The 12,671-nt window shown below is 33.6% G+C and overlaps 1 protein-coding gene across 1 annotated transcript in view; it reads right to left on the reverse strand.

Annotated features, from left to right (window-relative positions):
- The window catches only part of LOC133186725 (uncharacterized), a 33,767-nt gene that overhangs the window by 18,388 nt on the left and 2,708 nt on the right, over nt 1-12,671 (reverse strand). The window contains exon 2 of the mRNA XM_061321999.1: nt 12,329-12,475. Coding sequence (XP_061177983.1) covers nt 12,329-12,469 — 141 coding nt within the window. The 5' untranslated portion in view covers nt 12,470-12,475. The remainder of the gene's footprint in view (nt 1-12,328; nt 12,476-12,671) is intronic.

Raw genomic sequence — 12,671 nt, forward strand, 5'->3', positions numbered from 1 at the left:
TAATTTAAAATAAAATTTGCATACAATATTCTTAATATGCTAATTTTAAGACCAATGGCTGAAGCATCATCCAGGTAAAAATATTTACAAATTTATTTAACTTGGACAACTGTTTTGCTCTTATATCAATGAAATTGTGACATTCTGTAAAAACTTCACATATTATAATCCACAGAGTTATTAGGGTAAATTGATCTAGAGTCGGACACGATCTAGAGTCGGACAATTTTGATACTATTTTTAACAGACTTCCTATAATGAATCCATCCTCTATCATGATCGACTGAATCAAGCAATTCTTAATCTATGAAGAGTTGTCTTTCTTTCTCAAAAGACGACATTGCAGTCTTTTTGACATTTGACCCTTGAAAGCACTAATTACCAGGAAATTCGAAGATCCGCCTGGCAATATTTTGATCGTCAAACGTATGAAAGTTTTCACATCGTGTAAAAGAATTTAATTTGAAAGTTAAAATTACACGTATATTATGCACTAAACATTGTTAATACACAATATGTATGGGTTTTTAAAAATATTTTATTCTTAGACTATTTCAAAGAATTCAAGTTCAGATGCAATGACTCAATTTGATCTTGAGTTAGAAAGTAAATTTTAGCAAATTGATGCTAAGTCGGACACTGTCAGAGTTTCATAAACCTTGTCACATAAATAATTGCTTGAAGAATATTATAAATTAAGTCAAATATTTTAATCTCTATTAATAAAGACAAATCACAAATTCATTTTTTTTTTAAATTAATATTTAAAATTAACGAAATTAATTCAGGACAGGAAGGAGTAGGCGTGATCGTCTGATGGAAGTTGTATAAAGCGTATTGTATACTTTCAAATTAAAATGTGATTTTGATTTTAAACAAGAGGCCCAGGGGCCACATCGCTCACCTGAGCACTATGGCTAGGAAAAAGCAGAAATCACTTCAATCTTGAAAGGTTGAAAAGTTTAAATATAAAAGTGGTTTGGGGGGGGGGGGGGGGGGGGGGGTCATGAATTGAACAAATTTGAATCTACATTATCTGAGGATGCTTCCATTTAAATATGACTAATCATGGCTTTGCTGTTCTTGAGTAGAAGATTTTTAAAGATTTAACCTATGTATTCCTATGTAAAACTTTGATCATCCATTGTGGCCCCACCCGACCCCCAGGGGTCATGTTTGAACAAACTTGAATGTACACTATCTAAGAATGCTTCCATATAAATATGACCAATCATGGCTTTGCTATTCTTAACAAATAGTTTTTTTTAAAGATTTTTACTATGTGTTCCTATGTAAAACTTTGATCGCCCATTGTGGCCCCACCCGACCCCCGGGGGTCATGATTCGAACAAATTTGTATGTACACTATCTGAGGATGCTACCATATAAATATGACCAATCATGGCTCTGCTATTCTTAACAAATAGTTTTTTTTAAAGATTTTTACTATGTGTTCCTATGTAAAATTTGATCCCCCATTGTGGACCCACCCGACCCCCAGGGGTCATGATTTGAACAAATTTGAATGTACACTATCTGAGGATGCTTCCACGTAAATCTGACCAATCATGGCTTTGCTGTTCTTGAGAAGAAGATTTTTGAAGATTTTCCTATATATTCCTATGTAAAACTTTGATCGCCCATTGTGTGCCCACCCAACCCCCGGGGGTCATGATTTGAACAAATTTGAATGTACACTATCTGAGGATGCTTCCATGTAAATCTGACCAATCATGGCTTTGCTGTTCTTGAGAAGAAGATTTTTGAAGATTTTCCCATATATTCCCATGTAAAACTTTGATCGCCCATTGTGGACCCACCCGACCCCCGGGGGTCATGATTTGAACAAATTTGAATGTACACTATCTGAGGATGCTTCCATGTAAATCTGACCAATCATGGCTTTGCTGTTCTTGAGAAGAAGATTTTTGAAGATTTTCCCATATATTCCTATGTAAAACTTTGATCGCCCATTGTGGCCCCACCCGACCCCCGTGGGTCATGAGTTGAACAAACTTGAATCTACACTATCTGAGGATGCTACCATATAAATATGACCAATCATGGCTTTGTTGTTCTTGAGAAGAAGATTTTTAAAGATTTTTTCCTATATATTCCTATGTAAAACTTTGATCGCCCATTGTGGCCCCACCCGACCCCCGGGGGTCATGATTTGAACAAACTTGAATCTACACTACCTGAGGATGCTTCCATGTAAATATGACCAATTATGGCTTTGTTGTTCTTGAGAAGAAGATTTTTGAAGATTTTCCCATATATTCCTATGTAAAACTTTGATCGCCCATTGTGGCCCCACCCGACCCCCGTGGGTCATGAGTTGAACAAACTTGAATCTACACTATCTGAGGATGCTACCATATAAATATGACCAATCATGGCTTTGTTGTTCTTGAGAAGAAGATTTTTAAAGATTTTTTCCTATATATTCCTATGTAAAACTTTGATCGCCCATTGTGGCCCCACCCGACCCCCGGGGGTCACGATTTGAAGAAACTTGAATCTACACTACCTGAGGATGCTACCATATAAATATGACCAATCATGGCTTTGCTGTTCTTGAGAAGAAGATTTTTAAAGATTTTTCCTGTATATTTCCTATGTAAAACTTTGATCGCCCATTGCGGCCCCACCCTACCCCCGGGGGTCATGATTTGAAGAAACTTGAATCTACACTACCTGAGGATGCTTCCACATAAGTTTCATGTTTTCAAGCACAGTGGTTCTTGAGAAGAAGATTTTTTAATGATGCCATTAATTTTTCACAAATTCTTAATTATCTCCCCTTGGAAGAAGGCGTGGCCCTTCATTTGAACAAACTTGTATCCTCTTTACCCAAGGATACTTTGTGGCAAGTTTGGTTGAAATTGGCCCAGTGGTTCTTGAGAAGAAGTCGAAAATGTGAAAAGTTTACAGACGGACAGACGGACAGACAGCTAGACAGACGGACAGACGGACTACAGACAAAATGTGATCAGAAAAGTTCACTTGAGCCTTCGGCTCAGGTGAGCTAAAAATGTAGCTAAAAAGAAATATTTCAAATCTCTTGGGGATTAAAAAACGTGATTATTGGAAATTTCTGTTAATTGTTTGCATTCGACAGGGGTGGATGGTAGGGGGTGGTGAGGGGCTCCAAAGATGCCGATGCTTCATTACTGTAAATGGGAACACAACGAAACCCAGTGACCTTGACTGAGTGCAGAGAAAAACCAGCAGCTTTCAGATATTTTGGTCAAACTACCTATCAAAAGTTCTTCGATAACGGATTGTCTTCACCCCCCCCCCCAGAAAAAAGCAGGTCTTGCTGCGGTTAGAGAGTAGAAGCCCACATATAAAAGAAAGACTTAGACAGGAATAAGTACAAACGTAACTGACACATGTTATGTCTACTCAAGAGACAGTCTGCTCCAAGATTCGAAATGGAATATTCCATTCAGCGGAAACAGTGTGACTATTAGCGTCTTAATGATTTTGAATCGTAAAATGAAATGTAGAGTATTTATGCCTTTAAAATTTACTACATTCATACTTGATTGTGTTTTTTAAAAAGCTAAATGTATTTCAGTTAATTATGAGACCCTTTCTTTCTCTCTCCCCTCTCTCTCTTTCTCTCTTTTTTATTGTACCTTATTTCAGATGTTGAAAAAATATATGAAATAGAGATCATAACCTAAAAATACAAATTTACCACCGTACAATTGACTGATCTGGTCATATTTTAGCAAATCAAAACATGATATCAAGAAAAAATCAAAAGCCTGAAAGGCTTCAATGGCGTCGAACATGAAAAACAATGCATATCAAAAGATCTTTTTGAATTTGAAGAAAGCAAAAGTCAATTGTATGATTCAGGTAGCCTAACAAAATTTTTTGTAAAATGTCAACTATTATAGTCTTAGGGCTCTATGTCATGATCCAAATAGAGCTGGGTTTGAATTGACCAGACACCGTTCGACATATCAGACAGGCAGGCCAGTCTAAAATTCATTCTGAATATCAAACTCATCTCTTTCCAGGCAGTTGAAGAACTATGAAGAATTTACATATTATTTTATAAAATTTATATAATATTTTCCTAATTGCCAATGTCTAAGCACTGTTTTAGTAATTGCATCTACACAACCTAACTCTGCTGTTACAATTACGATCGAGCGTGGTATATGGGTATACTGGGAAATGGATAAATACAGTATTAAACAGGTCAATAACTTCGGTTTTAATGATAAAATTGGTCATTAGATTGTAAAAGCAAGTTCAGATTTTGAAATTCATTATTTTAGGTCTTCTAGTATTCGTGTTTATGTAATTTTGTGAATGTTTTACTGCCTATTGGGTTGTTTAATTGTTCCGAAACCTTATTCATGTCATTCGATGAACCCTTTCTTTAGAAATTCATCCGCAACAACTATCACGTTTTTCTTGTGTGAAAATAAACATAGCATCTTTGTTTTGTAACAAACTTAATTGTAGATATAATTTGATGCAATCTTATTTTCAAGTTATTATCAATTGTGAGCATTTTCAAAGAAATTGATTTATAGCTACATGTATTACTATTTTCTTTTGCGGATGCATCAACTGACACATTCGGTCACGTAAAATTCGATGGCAATTTTGATTGGGGCCATAACTAGATGACGTTCGAGCTCTAGAGCTCGACACCATAAAAATATTTTTCTTTCCTACATCACAGAAACACGATGTCATTAGAATGCTAAAATATAATTTGTAGGATCAATGATTATTTTAGTTTTCACATCCATATCAAATTCATGAGGCCAAATTCTCTTGATAAGCAAAAAAAAAACAAAAACTAAAAAAAAAACAAACCAAAAAACTAAAACTAAAAAAAAAAAAAAAGAGGAAGTGGGACTGCAGAAACTCTCTAATGGGGGAGGGGGGGGGGGTTACAATAAGTTGAGATCAGATTATTTTATTTTCTTCCCAGCGAAAGAAAGATTGTTTATTGCCATAATCCTCGTCATAATCAAAATAGGGATACTTTAAATATTGTACAGAAATTACACAAAGGAGTTAGGGGGAGGGAGGGAGAGTCCTCTCTCCTCTAGCTTCTGGCAAATATTCTTTTAAGTAAGCATGCATGATCGCCAATTTTCATTAATTTTTTTCTGGCATCTCCCCCCCCTTCTTGAAATACGAGACCGTGAAAGGCCCATGCATATTCAATGAACAAGTGCACGTCAGCATGTGCGTATATAGGGCCTAGAAAATTAATTAGTCCCAACTTTTATGAGTGTCTGACTCAAAATCAAATGTGTCCGACTTACGAACGAATTTCAATGTTGGTGGTTCATCACATCTGAATGCTTTATAAGGTAAAATACCGAGGTAATCCAAGCAAAGAAATAGTAGATCTTTGCAAGCTCTTTCAGACAAGACCAAATAACATAGGGTATACAGATGGATGTGGTCTGAATGCGTAAAGGAAAACGAGAGGTGTCCGACTCACAATCACTTTACCCTAAATACTCCACAAATATACATGTAGGCCTGATATCTAAGGGCAGTAACTGTAGGCATATCTTATTTGTGATTTCTGAAAAAAAGGAGAAATTTTGTCAGCATAATAAACTAGCTTCTTCTAAAACTTATTGGCATTCTGGAATTATTTATTTGTGTATCAGCAAGGAAAAAATCCTTCAAGCACTAACTATAGAACTAATTTAATCCTAAAATTTCCAACGGGGCCTTAAATATCTCACCATTTCGCCATAACTGGCATGACGACCATTCTAAATTGACCAAGCAACCATCAAATTTTGGAACCAAGCATTTGTTTTTATAATAATACACAATCTCTTCGGTGTTTGGAATGTTTTATCTATGTACACTGTTGAATGCTCCAGCGACTAAGATTTTTTTGCGTGTTTGTAATTCATAAAATTGATGAAGAAAAAAACATAATTTAGTAGTTTCTTATGCGAATCACAAGCACGTGATCCGTCAAAGCCAACGACACCAAGAAAATGGCATTGAACAAATAATCTGATAGGTAGCTTGCATTTTTATATGACTAGCTTTTGAATGAAAGATTTAAAAAGATTTTTCCATGTATATTCCCATGGAAAATTGAGACCCCCAATATTATTACATGTAAGGCCCCTCCTACTGCCTAGGGCCATATGCTTTCTGCAATACCTGAGAATGTTTGCATATATTAATATGATTAATCATGGCTTAGTTCTTGAGAAAAAAGATTTAAAACATGAAAAAGAAAACAAGACATCATTAAAATATTTATCACGGTGTATAGGCATAATGGACCCTTTTCGTTTAAACAGACCCTTTCAGATGAATAAACGAATTAATGGATACTTTCTGTTAAATTTCCACAAAAAACAATATAGTCTATCTTGAAATGAGGGTTGTCATGCAGAGAGAGAGGAAAGGTTTAGTGCATTAATTCTGCTACCAAAGAATATCAGTGATGTTAATATACATATACCTATTAAGGAAGAAGTTGTTTATCACCATGCATTTGTTATTTTAGTTTGTATTGGAACATTTCAATTTGATTAAACATGCTGTTGTTCTAAATGAAAGCCTCTTCAAACGTAGATTTGTACACTGAATCAGTGATATCAGGAAATAAAATAAATGTAGATATTTTCTTGTGAATATAAGACACCCAGCAATGCTAACAAATTATGAAACAGTGAAAACAGACCTGAGTGAACAACCCCTTTTGGACAGATGTATTTTCTTGGACTGGGCCTTTTCAAATGCTATTATTAATAAGTTTAGCTATCAACTGAAATATTATTGCACAAATTAGACTACATGTTAATAGCTCCTATTTAATTATTTTTTCATCTTATTTTACTTCTGTCAGTACCACTCACATTTCAGGTGCTCTTTACCCAGAGGACCTAAAGTTAAACTTCACCAAACTATTGCTATTTGTACTTTCTCTTTTGTTTCTTGAATTTCATTGATAAATCCCCCCCCCCCCCCCCAAGATTTGAAATGAAATCTGCACTTTTATTTTTCTTTATCAAAACAGAATGATGTAAAACATTTGTCAAATGACATATTTTTGTGTCTCCTCCACAGCAATACATACCCTTATAAGTAGATTCCCAAAGCTTTTGATTGATATATTTATGAACAACTAACCTGACTTTCAATTTTGACTACCACACAGTCTCTAACTGGATGCAAGAAGCTTCTACATGGAGTTTAATATTGACTGAAGTTAACAAAACTGTACATTTTCCCTTCTTGGTAACCATAGCAACAGTGTTATTTTCTTCCTCAAACTTTATCATCATCATGATATTCAACTTTAGTTCTATCATATAAGTACTATTAAAAGTGAGTCAAATAATATGTTTTTTGATTAAAAGGTAACTAAAATTCTGAAGCAGCCAAAAATTATCACTTTGAACCACTGGTACATTATTTCCATGGTTACCCAGCAACCTAGCAATTAATCCCACTTTTTCTTATGCAATCTGAGTTACAAGGTCCTACTGATGTATATTTGTCAGTCTTGAATTTCCATGTTCTTCCTTAAAATAGCTGCATTAACCAAAAACTTAGCAACAAATTTAGTGTGGCTACAGTGTTACCATGGCAACCATGAAAGTTATTTTTAGAATAATAACACCAATACCTTATTACTTAAGGTCAAATATTTTTATTGTTTTTCTTGTGTTGTTGATTGAGTTTGATCATCTAACACTTATGATAAGTAAATATTGAGCGTTTTTCAGTATTTTTCCGCATTTTAAATGTATTCCAAATGTACCCATGGTTACCACTGACTTAGAGATATATCCTAAATAGTTTCTTTATAGCATAAGTGGCAACAAGGTGTCATGTTTTTGAGAGAGTGGTTTGATTTTTTTTTTTTGGGGGGGGGGGGGTATTAAGGCTCAAGTAGCTGAAAATCTCAATTTTTCAAACTTTTCCAACTGTTACCATGACAACCAAGACACGCAAACCAAATTTTATTTGATATATATGTTTCTGGTGTCAAGATGTACTAATGGGCAAAATTTCATCAAAATCAGTGACCACATGTGCCAAAAAAGTTTAAATGGTTACAAGGATTAGCTCTTAATTAACACCAACTTTCAGTGGGCCAAGAATGCACAAAGAGGGACAACTTGTATAATGATCAATAATCAGAACTGAGCAAGTTGTATAGTTTATAAACTGTTCTCTCTAGACATTTGCAAATGAATAAGATGCAATCTCAAATTTGAAAAATGCTAAATTTATTTTTTTCACTGCTTTAACAGGTAGATATTTTAATAGTGAAGTTATTTCATAACTTGGTGGTAGCATGAGGTTTAAAACAACATAAAATATACTTAGTCAATTCAAACAGCAAATGTATATATATATATATATATATATATATATATATATATATATATATATATATATATATATATATATATATATATATATATATATATATGTATATTGTCTTAAGGGACAAAAGTTTTTCAATTATGGTATCAACTACGATAAATGCAACAGTTGCTAGATGTTCAGAAGAGAAAAGAAATGTTTGGCTAAATCCCATTTTATCCCACTCTAGCTAGTTTTGTGTGTGTATGTGTGTGTGTGTGGGGGGGGGGGGGGGGGGGTTACCAATGGCTCTTTTACATTTGGTCAGGAGATTCAAAAGATGTAATTCCAGAATTAATGTATAACCAACAAAGTCCTTTCATGCTTAGATTCAAACTGCCATGGCCCATTAGGGACATGATTTTTCTAACATTGATTAAAAACTCTTTCCTCTTTACCATCTTACATATGTACAGTAGTTCTGCTGGAGGCCCAAGAACTATCCATTTTCTATTGTTTAAAAGTTAACCTGACCATTAAATACTATGAAAGTACTTTAATTTGTATTAAATATTATAAAAAAAAATTTGTATAATTCTGTTATTAATTGACCTTTAAGTTACATTATTTACAGTGACTAACTATCATAGGTGAATAGCAAAGGGGAATAACTTCTTTCAGTAGAAATTAAATCAGAAGTCTCTGATGCGACTGTAGCTCTAATGGTTGTACTTATAAAGGAAGATAAAAGTAGCACTTGGACTTGAAACTTTGCAACAGCAATAAATAGAATAATGATCCTTGGTTTAGTCTGTTTTGAGGCAAGATTTATTGCAGTCAGAATAAAACTGTATGAGGAATAGCCTTTTAAAATAATTTTACAGAAATTTCGATTTAAGTAACCATGGCAACATCATTCAACGAAATCAAAAAGCAATAACGACAATTAGGTATCTCAGTGTTGTCTACTTGTATGCCAAGTTATACTGAAATCACACAAAACATGTAGGAAGAGTAGCGTTTTGAAAGTACAATGTATATAAAAAAATTCTATTTTTAGTAACCATGGCAACACCGTTCATCAAAATCCAAAACTGGTAAAAAGAATTATGTATCTTAGTGTAGTCCACATGTGTGTCAGGTTATACTAAAATCAGACCAAAACTGTAGGAGGAGTAGCATTTTGGAAGTATTTCAAGGAAATTTCTATTTTTAGTAAACATGGCAACATCGTTCATCGAAATCAAAAACCGATACACGGAATTATGTATCTTTGTATAGTCTACTTGTGTGCCAAGTTATATTGAAATGAGATCAAAACTGTAGGAGGAGTAGCATTTTGAAAGTATTTCAAGGAAATTTATATTTTTAGTAACCATGGCAACACTGTTCATCGAAATCAAAAAACCGATATACAGAATTATGTATTTTAGTATAGTCTACTTGTGTTCCAAGTAATAATGAAATCGGATAAAAACTGTAGGAGGAGTAGCGTTTTGAAAGTTTTTCACAGAAATTTCTATTTTTAGTAACTATGGCAACACAGTTCATTGAAATCAAAAACCGATACACAGAATTATGTATCTTAGTATAGTCCACTTATGTGCCAAGTTATACTGATATCAGATCAAAACTGTAGGAGGGGTAGCATTTTGAAAGTATTTCACAGAAATTTCTATTTTTAGTAACCATGGCAACACTGTTCATTGAAATCAAAAACCAATAAATAGAATTGTGCATCTTAGTATTTTCTACTTGTGTGCCAAGTCATATTGAAATCAGACCAAAACTGTAGGAGTAGTAGCATTTTGAAAAATTGTTTACAGACGGACAGACAGACAGACAGACAGCTAGACTGACGACGGACACCTTACTATTGCATAAGCTCTTCTGGTCTCTGACCAGTAGAGCTAAAAATTGACCAAAGGGTACAGAGTTTCAAATTCTGGTAAAAACACCCCTGCTTATTACAACTTTATATACTCTATTTTCCTCCTAGATGCCCAGAAGCAGAGAAGAAGATTTTCAAGGAAATAATTCATTTTCACTATAGATATAATATAGTCCCACCCTAATACCAAAGCCCCTAATCCAGGGGCCAATATATTCACAATTTTGGAAGATGCACTCTTGCTCATCATAGCCATGCACTTAGTATGTTTCTTTAATAAAAGAGATTTTCAAAGAATTAGTGCATGTTCACTATATAATCAATAGGGCCCCGCCCTAACACCAGAACCTCTAACCCAGGGGCCAAGATATTCACAATTTTCGAAGACTTGTCCTTGCTCATCAACATTTTTGAAAAGATTTCCTTGTTTATCATAACCATCAAATTAGTTTTTTCTGTTAAATACCCTGGAACAGAGAAGAAGATTTTCAAAAAAATGCATTTCCACTGTATATTAAATAGACCCATCCACCCCCACCCCCACCCCACCCCCACCCCACATGAACCCCTAACCCTGGGGCCAAAAATTTCAGAATTTTGGAAGAGTCACCCTTGATCATCATAACCATGCATCTAGTTTATCTGCTTTATATACAGGGGGAGAGAAGAAGATTTTTAAAGATTGCATTAATATTAGTGCTTTTGGCCCCACCCTCAGTCCCCAGGGGGACAGGGACCATGAAATTCATAATTTTTGTTCCCCATAAGCCATAGATGCTATATGCCGAAATTGGTTGAAATTGGTTGAGCAGTTTCAGAGAAGAATCTAAAAATGTTCAAATGTTAACACACAACAAACAACGACGGACAGAAACAGATAGCAATATGTCACCTGAGTAAAGTCAGGTGACCTAAAATGGATTCTGAAATGAAATAGGAATAAAAAATTAATATTAAAAATAATCCAGAAATATTTTTTTATAATTTATAGAGAGATTAAGTGTCGCTACATGTAGTGGTTTTCAGAAAAGTGTAAGAAAAAATTTTATTGCTAAAACTATGACAAAATTCTTTTCATATAAATTTACTGAAGTTACAATCAGCTGCAGCATAGTTCTCTATCTAAATGTTACTTAACATGTTTAACCAACACCAAAAATTAATTTAATGTATCTTGCAAATATATTTCATTATTTAAAGACCAATTTAAGCCCTTATTTATTTGATTCAATTTTTTCAGTATTTTTTCAGAAAAAATAGGAAGGATACATATAAATTTTGGTGCGGTATTCTTTCTTCATATTACATGTACATATAAGAGAGTCAAGAATTTTGAGTTTATCAAATTTTCAGCAGGGAGTATTTTAAAGTTTGACAGATTTTTCATTCAATTTTTGAATTAATACCTGGATTTTCTTTTGTTAATTTTTTGCATCAAAGAATTAACATGATTAAATCAAAGAATTAAAAGCAATTTTTTTTTCCTTTAATGGTAAATTCTTGGCATAAATAAAATTATTACACTGGAAACACACTATTTTTTTTTTTCAAATGTGAATCTAACTTCTTAACTATGGGGTATGCAATCATCTAATTTGTTCATTTGTGGACTCGAATTTTCTGAGTATCATAAATTAAAATTTTTTAAATGTAAAATTCCAATTATATACAAAAGTTAAAATATAGTTCTTGTATCCAATTCTATTTATTTTGATTTTATAACTAAATACCTACATCAAACAAAGCAAAAACAGTTTGTGAATTAACTTATAACTTTCCTAGACCTTTTTTTTTCTTGGCTTTTGCTCCTTTTATGTGCAGTGATCTCAATTCATTGTGATTTTATATTAAATTATTTATTACACAATTAAATACATTTAATTTCCAGATGAATAAATGATATACCATTTTCCAACAATAAATCTTGATCAATTAAATTCAAATGATTTAATATGATACACCAACATCCATGCATACTTCACAAACAAGTCTACAGGATTAAATTGTCAACCTAGTTGTAACTCGATCTGTCAAGTTAACAGAATTTCAGAAAGTAGCTCCTACCTTAACCCATAAGCAAAGTGTCTTGTAACTTACCAGAATGACTTCCGTTGAGTAGCCCAGCTTCTCGGCTAGCATTCTCCAGTTGTTTCCATTAAGCCCAGTGTCAGGGTCTAGCTTGTTAGCTAGCTGTGTCCAGACCTCATAGCCAACAAAACGAAATGGAATCTCCTTCATTTCTGTCTGCAATCACAAGTTACATTGTCAGAAATTATCCTCACTCCATCCAACATGATGAAAATAAAATAAGTAATTATATCAAAGTCAACATATAATACTCATGAGAAAACATGACATTCCATCGAACTTGATGCAAGTAATGCTGTAATCTTAAATCTTAAAATCAGACCAATATTTTTCAGAATATATCTATTACAAA

Source organism: Saccostrea echinata, unplaced genomic scaffold (assembly GCF_033153115.1).
Source record: "Saccostrea echinata isolate AGI-Se365-2 ecotype Australia unplaced genomic scaffold, CSIRO_AGI_Sech_v1 ptg000014l, whole genome shotgun sequence".
In the NCBI taxonomy this organism is placed as follows: domain Eukaryota; kingdom Metazoa; phylum Mollusca; class Bivalvia; order Ostreida; family Ostreidae; genus Saccostrea; species Saccostrea echinata.